This window comes from Neoarius graeffei, chromosome 16 (assembly GCF_027579695.1).
Source record: "Neoarius graeffei isolate fNeoGra1 chromosome 16, fNeoGra1.pri, whole genome shotgun sequence".
In the NCBI taxonomy this organism is placed as follows: Eukaryota; Metazoa; Chordata; class Actinopteri; order Siluriformes; family Ariidae; genus Neoarius; species Neoarius graeffei.
The window spans coordinates 24,209,832-24,225,717 of NC_083584.1; the positions used below are offsets into that span (position 1 = coordinate 24,209,832).

The 15,886-nt window shown below is 41.8% G+C and overlaps 1 protein-coding gene across 6 annotated transcripts in view; it reads right to left on the reverse strand.

Annotated features, from left to right (window-relative positions):
- znf516 (zinc finger protein 516) overlaps positions 1 to 15,886 on the reverse strand; it is a 116,419-nt gene that overhangs the window by 44,145 nt on the left and 56,388 nt on the right. For all 6 annotated transcript variants that reach the window (XR_009656793.1, XM_060942664.1, XM_060942662.1 and 3 more), the window contains one exon: positions 6,206 to 8,105. Coding sequence is in view for 5 of the 6 variants with exons in the window: in XM_060942664.1 (XP_060798647.1) it covers positions 6,206 to 7,880 (1,675 nt within the window). In the remaining variant the exon portion in view is untranslated. The remainder of the gene's footprint in view (positions 1 to 6,205; positions 8,106 to 15,886) is intronic.

A 15,886-nucleotide genomic window follows, 5' to 3' on the forward strand; every position in this document is an offset into this window, starting at 1 on the left:
GATAGCCGATGAGGCACGCAGTGCTGAGTTGGCTATAAGCCATGTATAAAGAGATTGAGTGGAATAACTGTTTTATTCTATCCACGTTCACTGGATTTTGAGAAACGGCGCATTTTTATTTTTAATTTTTGCAAACTCAATAAATAAAAACTTTATACAAAACGTGTGACAAAATCATTTCCGCCTAGAATGTAAACAAACTGGCAAAATGACAGTAGCAACTTGTGAAAAATGCTGTCATAATAATTCTTGAAAAATAAACGAAACGTGTTCTTACCATCAAATACTTTTATTCCATATTTTGTTGCTTTTTTTATTTTTAATATTTTGGGGTCTTGTTTTCGAGTAGAGTTTTTATTTCATCCTTGGTTGGTTCAGGGTGGCACAGTGGTGTAGTGGTTAGCGCTGCCGCCTCACAGCAAGAAGGTCCGGGTTCGAGCCCCATGGCCGACGAGGGCCTTTCTGTGCGGAGTTTGCATGTTCTCCCCGTGTCCGTGTGGGTTTCCTCCGAGTGCTCCGGTTTCCCCCACAGTCCAAAGACATGCAGGTTAGGTTAACTGGTGACTCTAAATTGAGCATAGGTGTGAATGTGAGTGTGAATGGTTGTCTGTGTCTATGTGTCAGCCCTGTGATGACCTGGCGACTTGTCCAGGGTGTACCCCGCCTTTCGCCCGTAGTCAGCTGGGATAGGCTCCAGCTTGCCTGCGAACCTGTAGAACAGGATAAAGTGGCTAGAGATAATGAGATGAGATGAGATGGTTGGTTCAGCAAAACGTTCTGCCATTTTTTTTTCTACTCATGGTATATGAAGAAGAAGAAGAAAGAAACCTTTATTTGTCACATGCACACTTCAAGCACAGTGAAATTCATCCTCTGCATTTAACCCATCTGAAGCAGTGAACACACGCACCCAGAGCAGTGGGCAGGCACACTAGAGCACCCAGGGAGCAGTCAGGGGTTTGGTACCTTGCTCAAGGGCACTTCAGCCCAAGGCCGCCCCACGTTAACCTAACTGCATGTCTTTGGACTGTGGGGGAAACCGGAGCACCCGGAGGAAACCCACGCAGACACGGGGAGAACATGCAAACTCCACACAGAAAGGACCCTGCCGGCCGCTGGGCTCAAATCCAGAACCTTCTTGCTGTGAGGCGACAGCGCTAACCACTACACCACCGTGCCGCCCATATGACTTGATAGCCTAGTAGTAGAGTCATCAATCAGAGTGCACAATTGCTCATATCCAGTGAATGTGGATAGAATAAAACTGTTATATAGCTGACTTAAAAGAACTCTCGTGTAGTAAAATGATTTTGCATTTTTAGGCTCCACTAAACTGGTGCTTTTCCTACTTTCTCAGTTTGACCACAAGATGGCAGCACTTCACTGTGCAAGAACAGCTCTTCATGTTACATTTTCATTATTAATATAATGCATTCAGCTAATTATAATTTCATACTGCACATGTCTCGTTTACTCTTTTCATGTTGGAGAAATAAGTGGCTATATAATCTGTTACGGTGGTGCAGTTGCATCAAACATGTCCCTATTTGTGCACACAACCACACAAATAACTGCACTGTAAAATTTACTGTTGTTACATTCAAACAAGCATATTAAGTAATCCAACCACAGAATGGGGCAATGTGTGTGAACAGTAGCTGCATCCTCCCACACATTCAGCTGTGAGAACAGAAGAACATAAGGAAGGCATAAGAGGGAGTAACTGAGAGGGCCTGGGAACACAGCCTGAACCCACCTTCTCTCATCTGTCACTGAGATGTTTGTTTACATTGAGTTTGTCTGGAATGAGCAGTAGCCCTTAACACTTCTCTCTCTCTCTCTCTCTCTCTCTCTCTGCCATCTGTTTTGTATTTAGTGGTTGAGCCTGGCTGCTGTATGGCTCTCTTTTGGCCTCTGAGGAACACTTTTTCAGCCAACTCAGAACAGGAGGTCCTCACACATTAACTCTTCACAAGTTTCATCATTATGACCATCCCCATACATTACCTTACATTCCCCCGAAGCGCACTTTTTAAAAGACAGATATCCAGCCCTATGTTAAAGTGAGTTAAAGGGTCAGTAACGTTTTAGACTCATAACTTTAGTCAGTAGTCATTACTTTCTCACACACTGCTCTGAAACGCCTTTTCTGTGTCTCTTTTTGTTGTTGTTTCATTCAGGACTAAAGATACAGGGACCCTTGTTATGTTTTCGACACTAGATCCCCCGAAGCAGGCTAATCTACTTCCTAATGCATACTAAACCTTCAGTACTGCAGAAAATGGCAAAGATTTTGGTGATATAGTTTGTGAAGTTTGAACCACAGTGATATGGATGCATTTAAAACAAAAAGATCCAACCTAAAACATATTTCCATTATAATATATGCCTAGCGATTCTTGTGCCAATTTGTTGCTTGGTGCTGCATTTTTGTTAATCATGTTTGCAGTTGTTTTCTGCTCTGATCTCACACAGCTTCTTTTCACGATGACAAAGTTACAGCAGAGACTCAAGACAGCTAGTTAGTAATCTGCAAAATGACAAGCGTGATGGCTTTGACGGTGGTGTTAACATGAACGTTGAATCTACAAGCTGATCTGTTTGAGCACAGTGTACAGATGAGGAGCTGAGAGAGCTGGAAAAGATACTGATATGCAAGTCATCCAGGGTGGCTTTTATCTTTTAAGGAATGTTGTATGTAACTACACAATGAAAAGTGCTTTAAAGAGCAGCGATTTATTTACATGACCTTAGGTTATACATACATAGTGAACCTTAGAGTTTCAGAACAAATCAATTATGAGAAAGTTGTCTGGAATAATGACTTTGTAAGATTATTTACTTTTGAAAGATCTGAGCCTTCTGGGTGTGTGTTTTCATATAAGCTCTGCATAGAAAAGGGAAGAGCAGACAAAAAGGGACATAACAAATTTCAGGGGTTGTCTTCCTGAGACAGGAAATCCTAAAATAGCATCATGCAAAGCAGGCACACAAGTCCATATTCAAACGGACAAAAAAAAACAGACAAATCGGTGGTGCCTAGTAATCTGCAATGACTGGGATCAGACCAATCTGTAATCTATATGGGAAGAAAAGTGAAATGATTTACCAGGGGGTTGTATGTAAACTGTTACTGAGAAGTGTGGATGGATATGTACTGTTAAAAAAAAGAAATCATCTAGAACCTTAAAATGCTCTTTGGTTTTTCCCACTGGGGGAACCCTTAAAGGTGACGTATTATACCCCTTTTCCACAAGTTGACACAGTTCCGTGAGATCTTAATGAAATGTCTCTGACACGCTTTGGTCGAAATACCACAAGGATAAAACGCCACAGCAGCTTCTCACCCCATCTAAACAGCCCTGTTCAAAACCGCCTACTGAGTGCCTGTTCATTTAAATGATAATGAGACAATGCTCACCCCACCCCACCCCCCTTCCATCAGCCAATCAGGTCGACTTTGCGAATGAATTTTCGTGAACAAAGGCAGTTCTCAAGCTATGAGTGAAGATGCTCACATGAGGGGTGGCATAAGTCTAATGAACTCCCCGTGTGACATAGAAAGGGGAGCCAAATTTGAACGGATTGTTTTCTGTAATAGGAGCCCAAAAGAAACTGACTGGGTGTATTATTTCAGAGTTTGTGGATTGGTAAGCTCCAGATACCCAAATGTATGTACACAAACATTGAAAAAAAAAAGAGCTTTTCATAATGTGTGTCCTTTAAAGGTTCTATGAGAGCTTCCATTCCCAAAAGTATCACTTTTTTTAGGAAACTAAAAAAAATTATACCTTTCTCAGTTAATGAGAATGCAAACAGAAGCCCGATGTTCTTCATAGAACTTATAAAGCTTCTCTCAACAGGACAAACCACAGAACCCTTTAGAGAATTCTTAATTTTTTTTTTTATGGTAAACAGAGGGCTTCAGGATACCACTCCTTTAGGAGGCTATGATCCCTTAACTATCTCTTCAGTTAACTAATGCCGCTTTTCCACTACAAACGCGGCTGAGTCGGGCTGAGCCGTGCCGTGCTGAGTTGGGCTGAGTCGAGCTGAGCGGGGCTGTTGGAGTTGCATTTCGACTACAACCGCGCTGAACCGTGCTGGCTGGAAGTGGGTGGACACATTGGGTGGAGTTAGCGAAAGTGGGTGGACGTCAGGTGATGTCGTTAAGCAGCGCAAACAGTGACATCAGTGAGCTTTTAAGCGGTAGTCTCACAACCCGGATAGTAAACAATAAACATGGAGGACATGGAGTCGTTAGTGTTGCTGGTCTTGGTGCTGTGGCTTGTTGTCACCGACAACGCCAACAGATACTGGCAAGAGCGTATAGATGAGGCGAGGCGCATAAGGCTTCAGAAATTCTCGTAATTCGTAATTCTTCTCCTTCCGGGTTTGCGGTGTTTACAGATCCCAGCGTGCTTGCGGGGCGTGTGTGGGCATGTGAGGACACTCCTCCCCACCAATCAGTGCACAGGGGAGTGTCTGCTCACGCCCCCAGCCTCACTCGGCTCGCTTTGGCTCGCTTCAGCCCCACTCCAAAACCGTGCGAGTTTTAGGGGCTAAGCAGGGCTGAAGCGAGCTGAGTCGTGCTGTTTTTTGGTAGTCGAAACGCGAGCCGTGTCGGGCTGAAGTGAGCTGAAGCGAGCTGAAGTGAGCTGAAAAAGGGTAGTGGAAAAGGGCCATAAAAGTCAAGGGAAAGTTTGTTGTTGTCCATAGAAACTTTAAGGGTTCCTACAGAGGGCCAAAAGAAGAACCCTATTGGGAACCCATAAAGGTTTTATGCACTGTAAAACATTTCAGCCTTGTTTAGTTATGTCCACTTACTTTTTCTCTTTAACTCAATGATCTCTGAAAAGTGTTTTAATTTGAACTAATCTGTGCAAGTTTTCAAAGGTTAGACTTGAATTACTTAGTTGTCTTGACTAATTGAGACTTTTTCTGAGTTGAAACAAATCGTCAAATTGAGTTAAATTGCATTTTCAAGGCAGAAGGTGAACTTGCATTTCCAAATTAAACCAATTTGAAATGTTTTACAGTGTGGAGAACAGAGGGCTTCAAGATATCACTTCTTTAGGAAGATAAGAATTCTTGTTGTCCACTGGGGAAGCCATGGCCTAAGGGTTAGAGGAGCAGCTTTAGGACCAAAAGGTCACTAGTTCAATTCTCTGGACCAGCAGGAATGGCTGTGCAAAGCACCTGCTCCCCAGGCTGCTATGGGTATGTTGTACGTTGCTCTGGATATGAGTGTCTGCTAAATGGAATGAATGAATCTTTAAAGGTTCTTTCAGGTGGCCAAACCAAAGGATCCTTTAGGTACTATGAAGACCAGGGAGCTTCCCTTTTCAAGAAGGTTCCAAGTATTGTTCCTGAAGAAGCAAATAACTCTTAACTAATCTCTTTTTAGTTGATTGGATCCCAAAGGGAAACATTTTATCTCGCATTATACTAATACAATGATCTAACTTACTGAAAAACAAAAAGAGCCACTGTTGTATAATCAACTGTGCTTCAGAATTTTCCCACAAGATGTCTCCCTGCTCCATTAATCAAGAACCTGGATTACACATGGAGTAACATGCTCTAAAGACACATGCAACCCCTTTGGTATAACAGTTTCCACATGTTGTAAAGGTTTTTTCTTCACTTGGCAACCCTTTTTATTGCATTCTACAACCTGCAAAAGAGGATTGAACACAACCCACCAAATTCAGTTCTGTTCAGTTGTATTGAAGTGAGTGAAAGACACATCTGGGCACAATAGTGTCACTGCTCGGTTTAGCTTGTGAAATCAAACAAAGAGGATGCTTTATTTCAACACTGTCTGTGTATATATATATATATATATATATATATATATATATATATATATATATATATATATATATATATAAAAGGCAGTGGCTAAACCTTCCTCATAATGTCCATCAAAAATGCTTCATTTTGGTACCATTTAACATGTACCATTGGTCATAGTAAAAATAAGTTTAACAGCGGTCAAGTTCTGCACCATAATTCTTTGCCTTCACTTTTCCACAACTTAACATAATATACCATAAATTTCTTCTACATATCCAAAACATCGTAAAACTAAAGAATACCAGCTTGGCGCAGTTGAAGCAAAATAAAATTCTAGTTTATCACTCATGCATCTTGGATGACCCAACAAGAATTTGACTGAAAATGATGTGTGGTCTTTCCTTACCTGCACCTTCAGGATGTATTTTCTGACTTTGGTCCTCTGCAGAGTCCACAGGTTTAGAAAGGCTGGGCTGTGTTTTAGGAAAGAGATTTTGGAGAGAAACCCCATTTATGGTTTCACTCATGCTGCCATGTCTTATGAGCATGTGAATCACCATCTGTTGCTGAGTTCGGAATCCTTTTCCACACTCCAAGCACTCAGAGGTCTTATTCTGGGAATTTTTACGGCTATGGCGGGAAGAGGGACGATATTCAGAGTCACTCAAACTCTCCACACTCCCATCCCCTAGCGGCATCTGCCCTGGATACTTCTGGAGATCAGTGGAGGTGCTGGTGTTGCTTGAGCCTTGAGTCATTGTCCCTCGCTTCTTCTTATTAGGGATATTTAGAGTGGCATCCAATTGTTTCTTTCGTTTCTCCTGTCTCAATAGTACATATTCACCCTTTTTCTTGTCATAGACCACATCTGCATCTGCTAACCTCTCATCCCAGCCCAGGCCTTTTTCAGAAACCTCCATCACCCTGCCTCTGGTGGCCAGCTGCCAGGCCTGATAGCTGCTAACAGGGTCCAACTCAGGGATCCTCTTGCCAAGCCTTCCTTCTGAGAGCATCTCCATTTCACCTGCCATTCTCAAGTTCAGGCGCTCTAGGAAGCGTCTCTTGGTGAGAGGAGATGAAAGACCATCACAACTGTCAGTAGAATGATCTGTGTTCTTGTGAACTTGTTCATGGAGCCGCAAGCTCTTGCGATCGTGGAAGAAGTTACCACATTTGGCGCACAGTTCATATAGGCATACATCATTTACCAGGGAAGCTTCAACCTGTGTTACCTCATTAACAGTCACAGGAAGTTCAGAATCATTCTTTGGCTTGGATTTGGTGTTGTGTGTCTTCATGTGGCTGCGCAAGAACCAGGGTTCACGGAATCGCCGGCCACAAATGCGACATCCGTGATCGCGTGCATTTTGATGCTTCTTCATGTGGGCTTTGAGGAACCAGGCTTGAGTGAAGACTTGGTCACATTGATCACATGGAAAGTCCCCTTTACCAAGCTCATTCTCTTTTTCCTCCATGTTGGGCCCTTCCTCCATGGTGGAGTTTTCCTCTGTGGGATGCGTGTTTTGTGTTTCTGCCTGCAAGTGCTCTTCCTGCGAGGTATTGTGAAGGTCTTGCATATGCTGCTGCAGCTCAGCTTGACTCCGGAGCCTCTTCCTACACAGTGAACACTGCTTGCCTCCTTCACTGTTTGCCCTCTCTTTCTTAACCCCTTTCTTTCTTGTCTTTGTGGTCTCCTCGCCACTGACCACTTTATTGCAAGCAGATGTACTTTCTGTTGGGCTGGAACAACCACCCTGCTCTTCAGGTACTCCTCCTTCTTTGTCTCCTTCATCTACCACCTCTTCCTCATTAACCCTAGTGCTCTGATTCATACCATCTACCTTATGGGTGCGAATGTGGGCTTTCAGGCTGCCTTTCTGGGCTGAACGGTGCTGGCAATGGGGGCACTTGTACGGCTTCTCCCCTGTGTGCTTCCTCATGTGCTGTGACAGAGAACTTAAGAAAAGGAACGACCTGCCACAGAGGTCACAGTTGTGAACTTGATTCTTTTCCTCATCTGGATCATTATGAGAGGTCTTGGCGAGGGAGCTGTTTGTGACCTCTTGCCTCTCAACCTCCATGTCAAACTTGAGTGTTCTGCTTCGCTGCTATCTACTGTCCAATTTGTTATGTCCTAGTAAATCTGGGTCTGTTTTGGTCATATGTCTTGAATAGAAGTTCTCTTTGCATAAAGTATCATTGCTGAGTGTTTTATGAAAATTGTGATGTTTTCCACTTGATCACAGCTGGTGGAACTTCTGCAAGGAATCATTTTTACCAACTGGAGACTTGCTTCATTCTGGGACCTGTTGAGCAAACAAGGACAGCATTATAGCATGAACCAGCTGATCAACTAAGTCTGTTAGTATAACAGATGAGTGAACATTATGAAATGTGAATAGGAATGGTGCTATGTCAGAGATATCCACAAGCGCCAGCAACCGGCAGTTTTCTCCGTCTACACAGATGGTCTGCGTCAGCTACTCGATCCCAGAAAAAAAAAAATGCCTTTCAATGTTCAAGTGATTTATGTTGTCTCTGCTGCCCATAATTTGCTACAAATCCAATTATTTCACCACGAAATTGTCGTCAATTCAGGTCTAGCATGACCGGAAGCGACACCATATTTGTTGATCCATTTTCACGCTCTGATTAGCTGAGCCAGACCACATGACCACGCCGTAACAGACGGTAAAGACGCAGTTGTTGTTGTTCAAAGACATGCAGTTAGGTTAACATGGGGCATCCTTGGGCTGAGGTTGGGCTGCAGTTCCCTTGAGCAAGACACCTAATCCCCAACTGCTCTCTGGGTACTGTAGCATAGCTGCCCACTGCTCTGGGTATGTGTTGTGCTCATTGCTCACTTGTGTGTGCATGTGTGTGTTCAATGCTTCAAATGGGTTAAATGCAGAGGAGAAATTTCAATGTGTGCTTAAGTCTGTGCTTGAGTGTACACGTGACAAATAAGGGCTTCTTCTTCTTGCAGATGATTTCACTTGGCTTTCACAAAATGCCACCGAAGAAGAAACTAAAACCTTCTGTGGGCCAAATAAATATAAAGCCTATGTTTTCTGCAGGTTTGTACATATAAATCATAATTAATATTTTCATATCTAAGAATTGCTATTTTCATATCCAGAAGCTACCCAGAGTGCCAAAGTTCCCAGAGAGATGTACGGTCCCTTGACTAAGGCTTCATATTTATAAAACGCAAGTGCAAATAACTAATTGTGTGCAAATATTTATGCTGAAATTAAAACTATACAATCTACAATACCACACCAGAAGCACATCAAGTACATTACACATGCACCAAATAAGCTCACCATGTAGTTATGTTACAGAGCCAGGCAGTGTACTACAGAGGGTAACTGAGAAAGCCAAGCACGCGCGCGCACGCGCGCACACACACACACACACACACACACACATATCTGGAAAGAACTTGCATACGTATTTTGCAAGCATTTTACAGGGAAATGGTTAGTAATTTATGAGCTGAGAATGTACCAGAAACCACGTAAACTTCAAGATTTTCTGGGGGGCCATGCCCCCAGACCCCCTAGCATTACCATGCCTTTGGTGCACTGCAGTGGCTTCGCTGCCATAAATTCCAGAGCTGCCGAGTGCTTTCTTTTTAACCAGCTACTTCAGATTTACTGGAGAACCCTGTAAATAAATATATATACATCCATCCATCCATTATCCATAACCGCTTATCCTGTGCAGGGTCACGAGCAAGCTGGGGCCTATCCCAGTTGACTATGGGCAAGAGGCAGGGTACACCTTGGACAAGTCGCCAGGTCATTGCACAGCTGACACATAGAAACAAACGACCATTCACATTTACAGTCAATTTAGAGCCACCAATTAGCCTAACCTGCATGTCTTTGGACTGTGGGGGAAACCAGAGCACCCAGAGGAAACCCACGCAGACATGGGGAGAACATGCAAACTCCACACAGAAAGGCCCCTGTCGGCTACTGGGCTCAAACCCAGAACCTTCTTGCTGTGAGGCGACAGTGCTAACCACTACACCACCGTGCCACCCCATATATAAAAGATATTAGGTAGAATGGTGGATTAGTTGAAAGACGTTCCCTTGGGCATTCCTGCTCTGGGTATGGGCCTGTGTTGCGGAAATATGCTACAATGAGCACAACAAACTGTAAAATTATTTAAAATGTTCTTCACCTAATGCACAATTTCCAATTTAGAGCTCCTATTTTGCATAAACGTATTACACATCTTAACCCAGACAATCATATCCACATGAGACAAGAGGTCAAACACAGGGTAAGTTATATGGCTATGACCCTGGACTATGTGGGGGTTAAGTGTGATCACTTTTGTTTACATTTTTCCTCTATACAAGTTTAAGCTGTGATCAGTACAGTGTAACTGGACATGGTGTACTAAGCACAATGGACTCTATTGATACACTATTTAACAAGGAGAGCTGGAGAGAGCAAACATCATTAGTATGTCTAACGTGTCATTGTGTGAGCTACCTTCAGCGCCTGGATGAGGAGGTGCCCGGCTGCACCATGTAAGCACTACTGATGGTGTGATGTTTCAAACAGACAGAAGCACACCAACACACACACCAAAAGAAACATGGATTTTTTTTCCCCAGAATATACCATACTACTCAGTCTTTTTTTTTTTTTTTACAAATTCTCCATGTACAAATAAACAACTTAAAATGTTATTTGTAAGCAAAATTATTTCAGGCATTCCATCAAGGAGGATAGGGAATACTGTATTTAGAACCAGTATTCACAAACCCCAGTCAGGAACTGAGGATTTCCTGCCATTTTGTCTTGCTTTTCATTTGTTCAAAACAGACAAACCATTTCTCATTTTCAAGGGAGTAGTCTCATTAAGTACAGTCTACACAGAGTGTCTGTTTGAGATTATTTCCTTGCATCACGTGTTTATTTAATGGTTCAGGAGTTTAAGAATGGTGTGTACAGACTTGTAGCTTGTCTTTAAGAAGATTTATTGGCAGAGGTGGACAAAGTACCCAACTTCATTACTTAAGTCAAAGTACAGATCCCACTGGTCAAATGTTACTCCGATACAAGTGAAAGTTTTCCAGTCAAATTTTTACTTACGTTAAAGTACTGAAATACTTGCTTTTAAAAATACTTAAGTATTAAAAGTACATTTTCTGTCAACGCATCGTTGTATTATTGTCACAACGCTTACAAAACCTAATGCCGTTACCAAAGAGAGAAATGTGAATTCACAAAATGAACGCATGCTGTGCCATCATGGTGGTTTAATGTTAAGCTAGCTAGTCAGTGAAGCTCCACCTGACATGCTAGCAAACTCTTTTCAAACTCGAAATCATACTGGGTAGCTAGCGCTACTAGAAAATAAACATTTCTACATTTTGTTTATTTGGGAAGCTTATGCTAAAACACTTTTCTGAAAGGACTTCAGAGAAGTTAACATTATTCATCTTGGTGTAACTCCGTTTTTACATGCTAACAGTGTCCAAGTTAACTAGCTATGTGTAAACGTTAGCCGTGGACAAGGTTATGGCAACTTGGCGGGCAAATGTATAGAAAGTAATTTGACTAACCAGACTGCATAGCTATTGCAACGTTATCACTAGCTCTAAAAGCACAGACAACTTCGTTGCAAGCTTTCTCTTGGAAAGAAAGATTGCAACAAAGTTTATAACGTTTATATACCTCAATATGCTTCCGCAGGTTGGACGGTGAGTTTTTGTAGACCGTGATGTGGTTCGTTTTTGGCAAACAAAGCAAACATTTAAAATGAAATGAATCTTTAATACTTTAAGAAAACTGAAACATAGGTTCATGGGCTATGAGTGCGTACATTCTCCAGAAGAACCGTCCCCTTCCATTCTGCCATCAGCTGATCGAGTTAAATAATGCTGGTAGAAATCATTGAACTTGATTTTATTCAGTCTATGGACATGACATGACCCTAGTGATTACTGACAGGCTGTCTCATGCCCCTTTTCCACCAAAGCAGTTCCAGGGCTGGTTCGGGGCCAGTGCTTAGTTTGGAACCAGGTTTTCTGTTTCCAATGACAAAGAACTGGCTCTGGGGCCAGAAAAACCGGTTCCAGGCTAGCACCAACTCTTTGCTGGGCCAGAGGAAAGAACCGCTTACGTCAGCGGGGGGGGAGTTGTTAAGACCGGCAACAATAGCAAGACCGCGAAAGGCCGCCATTTTTAAGCAACGAGAAGCAGCAGCTGTACAAACGCGAAGTCATCCATTATTGTTGTTGTTGCTGCTTCTTCTTCTCCGTGTTGTTGTTGCTTCGATGTTCGTGCCAAGGTTTATGCAAACGCAGCGACGTAACTGACGTATACAGCGACGTAATGACGTGGCTCCCCTTAGCACCCCAAGCTATGGAAAAGCAAACTGGTTCACAGCTGGCTCGCAAGTTGAACGAGTTGTGAACCAGCACCAGCCCCGAACCAGCCCTGGAACTGATTTGGTGGAAAAGGGGTATGAGTGTCACCTACGAAGAAACCCATCACGTTTTAGAAAAGAAAAGAAAAAAACCATCCACTTTCAAAGTTGCTTCATAGTAAAAAGTAACGAGGAGCTTGACAGAAATGAAGTGGAGTAAAAAGTACGAATTTTGTCTTTCAAATGTAGTGAAGTTAAAGTCATAAGTTTCCAAAAAAAAAATACTCAAGTAAAGTACAGATACTCAAAAAGTGTACTTAAATACAGAACTCAAGTAAATGTACTTCGTTACTGTCCACCTCTGTTTATTGGTGTATATGAGCGTGAAAGACTTTGTTTTAAGGACAGTGGTGCCAGTCTCATCCTAGTCCCAATTCAGCTTCCCCTTGTAGTCAGAATGACCGATGGCTGTGTGCTTACAGACTTCAACTCTGTGTGTGTGTGTGTGTGTGTGTGTGTGTGTGTGTGTGTGTGTGTGCACTGAGGCATTAAGCACTGCATTCCCCATGAGTAGGACAGGAGCAGAGTTGGGCTGGGATGAAGCCTCAGGGCCAACCCTCCCTCTTTCTAACCAATCAATAATCCATTATAAAACAACTGCATTTCACCACACACTCAGACAGAAAAACGCAGCACTCGACTGACTCAGAGAAAACAGACTGTGAAAAAAATTACATAAACTAACAGCAGTTCATTTTTAGTGATGAGGGAGTATAAAGTGTCTAAACTGTTTAAATAAGAATTACAGTATATCAGAATGCAGTTGCATTTCACAGTCAATTTCATTTTCATGTATTTTTGCTCTTAGTTGTAAAGATTATCAACAGGCTGTCAAATGAAATCCTAGCCGATGAGAACATTGTTTAGTTGTTTGGTACATAAACACACAAAAACATCGAGTTCCAGTTGCAATGCTACTGGGCGGTTTGGGAGATGTATAAGAGGACACACGCATGCACGCAAAACAACAGCAGTGGGGTTATTATTCAATCCTACTTGTTCTCCGAGGGCTTACCTCAGCTCTGCTGACCTACTTATCCCCAGACAGTTGAGCTCATCTTGGGGCTCTATCAATGTAGGATCAGTGCATTTTTCAAATTGAGCTTCTGTGTGTGTGTGTGTGTGTGTGTGTGTGTGTGTGTGTGTGTGTGTGTGTGTGTGTGTGTGTGTGTGTTTATCCAAATGCTCTGTGTACCCAGATGCTCAGGGACAGATATCTAGCGACAATGTGATCTAGGACAGGCAAGACAACGAAAAAGTAAATTACTGGAGACAAACCAAATGCCAAAGAATTTCTGTATGCTGTTTAAAACTCACCCCTACCTCTCCACCTGATCAAAGAAAATTACAAGAAGACACACAGATCAGTGATTTACATATTTTGTTGAATAAATAATCCAGTCTTTTAGTACTGTTACCACAGAACATTTACTAATGATAAGAATAATCCTGCTGAAATGTACGATATGTTTTAACTAGAGTAGGCTGCACTGCTGTTTCAGCATTTTCCAGCTGTGCTTTTAAGGAGCTTGGGTCTCATAACCTCATAGGTCATAGTAACCTCTACCTAATTAACATTTATCGAAAATAAATTACCACTGGTTCGATCAACATTTGGTGTTTTGGTGTTGTGTCATCGATTTTTTTTTTCTCCCCCAACGCTTACTATCATGAAGTCCTCACTGTCCTCATCCTCTACTTGTTAGCGCTACTAAGTGTGTAAAGCACATTCTCGGGAGCAAGTGATTCCCAATAGGCACTCCCTTTCCATTTCTGAAACTATCCAGAGGATCCCAAATCCCCCAGTCCACAATTACATTGTGTGCCTCACATCAGAGCTGTCACAATAGTTCATGTCCGTACCTCCTCCTAGCAGCAGGGAGTAAGGCAGTGCCATTGTTAGGGTCTGGCTTGTGCTCGGACTGAGCCTGAAGCTCATCTTCACAAGAAGACAAAAGAAGAACCATGTCATGTCCGTGTGTGTGTGTGTGTATACAATATTATATCCAAGTGCACCAGTGGTTGCCACCAAAGTGTCCCAGAGGAATACACCCTCCTGTACCAGAGGAGAAAGAAAGCTGACTGACAGCAACGCTCTTGGTTTGAACTGCAAATGAAAAATTCCAGATTACAGATGTGATCACGAGATAAAACCGTGGGGCTAAAACTTACAACAGTTTCTATTCAGTCAACACATGAAGCTCAGTGGTGCTGCTTTCACATACTGAAGGGATTTCTTTGTTCATTCCTGTTTGTTAACCAGAGCCTCGTGCTTTCCACACAAACACAGGAATAAAGCATAATTGACACATCAAAAAATATTCATATTCAAGGAAACTGTAAGACCATTGTGATCTGGTCCATCGTTGGAGTTCTTTGAGCCAACACTACCAGTACAAGTGCAATAAATAAGAGAAAACTCCACAGGAGCCAAAACTAGTAAAGGAATTTCCCAGTTAAGACAGAGAAGATAAAATACAAATGTGCATAAAACTTTTTTTTTTTCAGTGTAATTCTGCTTACAGTGAGAACGCTGGCATGAGTATGGTCAGTTTCATACACACTATTTAAACAGTTGACATTGCAGCATTACAGTCCCACCCTGCAGTGCATCTATTGTGGTGCTCTACATGATATTGCTGACATAATGAGTACAAATATGACTCCAGTTACAAGCCTCACAGCATAATCTGATTTCATTTTGTTTTCCTTTTGCAGCACAAAACATCATTTCCTCAATAATATACACCCAAAATTAGTAGTTTAACATTTTATTCCAACCATCAGCTGACATGTACTGTAAGCCAGACAACACTGTTTCATTATTTTCTATTTTGCATTTGGCTGTACTCTGTTATGTTGACATGTTTGACATTCACATTTCTATATTTTTAGTATTGTACTTAGGGATGCACTACTGAGTATGAGTATCAGGCTAATATTAGCCTGGGTTAATATCTGATTTAAAAAAATAAATAAATAAAAATACTCAGGGAATAAACTAAGTCCATCATCACAGAGGTACTAGTTATCAAATTGGGTATCAGGCCATTCTTAGAGCTCTGATATTGGTATTGTATTAAATATTGTTTTGCAGTTTGAGGTTTGATTTAGAGCCTGATGGAAATAAAAATTGCATGCATAATTTAATACAACTGAATGGAAATTATTAAATTTTCAGAGGCTCAATTCCATCAGTTTCCAATAAAATTATACCAATTACTTTTACTCTTAATAATGAGAAAGTTGACTGAAATGTCTTTTATCTAAAAGTAGCATTAAAAAGACCATTTTGACCATTTTTGAATGCAGCAGCCAGGCTAATTTGTATTGTTCCTAGATTTTCTCATATTACACCAATTTTACGTTCCTTGCATTGGCTGCCAGTTACAACCCCGATTCCAAAAAAGTTGGGACAATGTACAAATTGTAAATAAAAACGGAATGCAATAATGTACAAATCTCAAAAACTGATATTGTATTCACAATAGAACATAGACAACATATCAAATGTCGAAAGTGAGACATTTTGAAATTCCATGCCAAATATTGGCTCATTTGAAATTTCATGACAGCAACACATCTCAAAACAGTTGGGACAGGGGCAATAAGAGGCTGGAAAAGTTAAAGG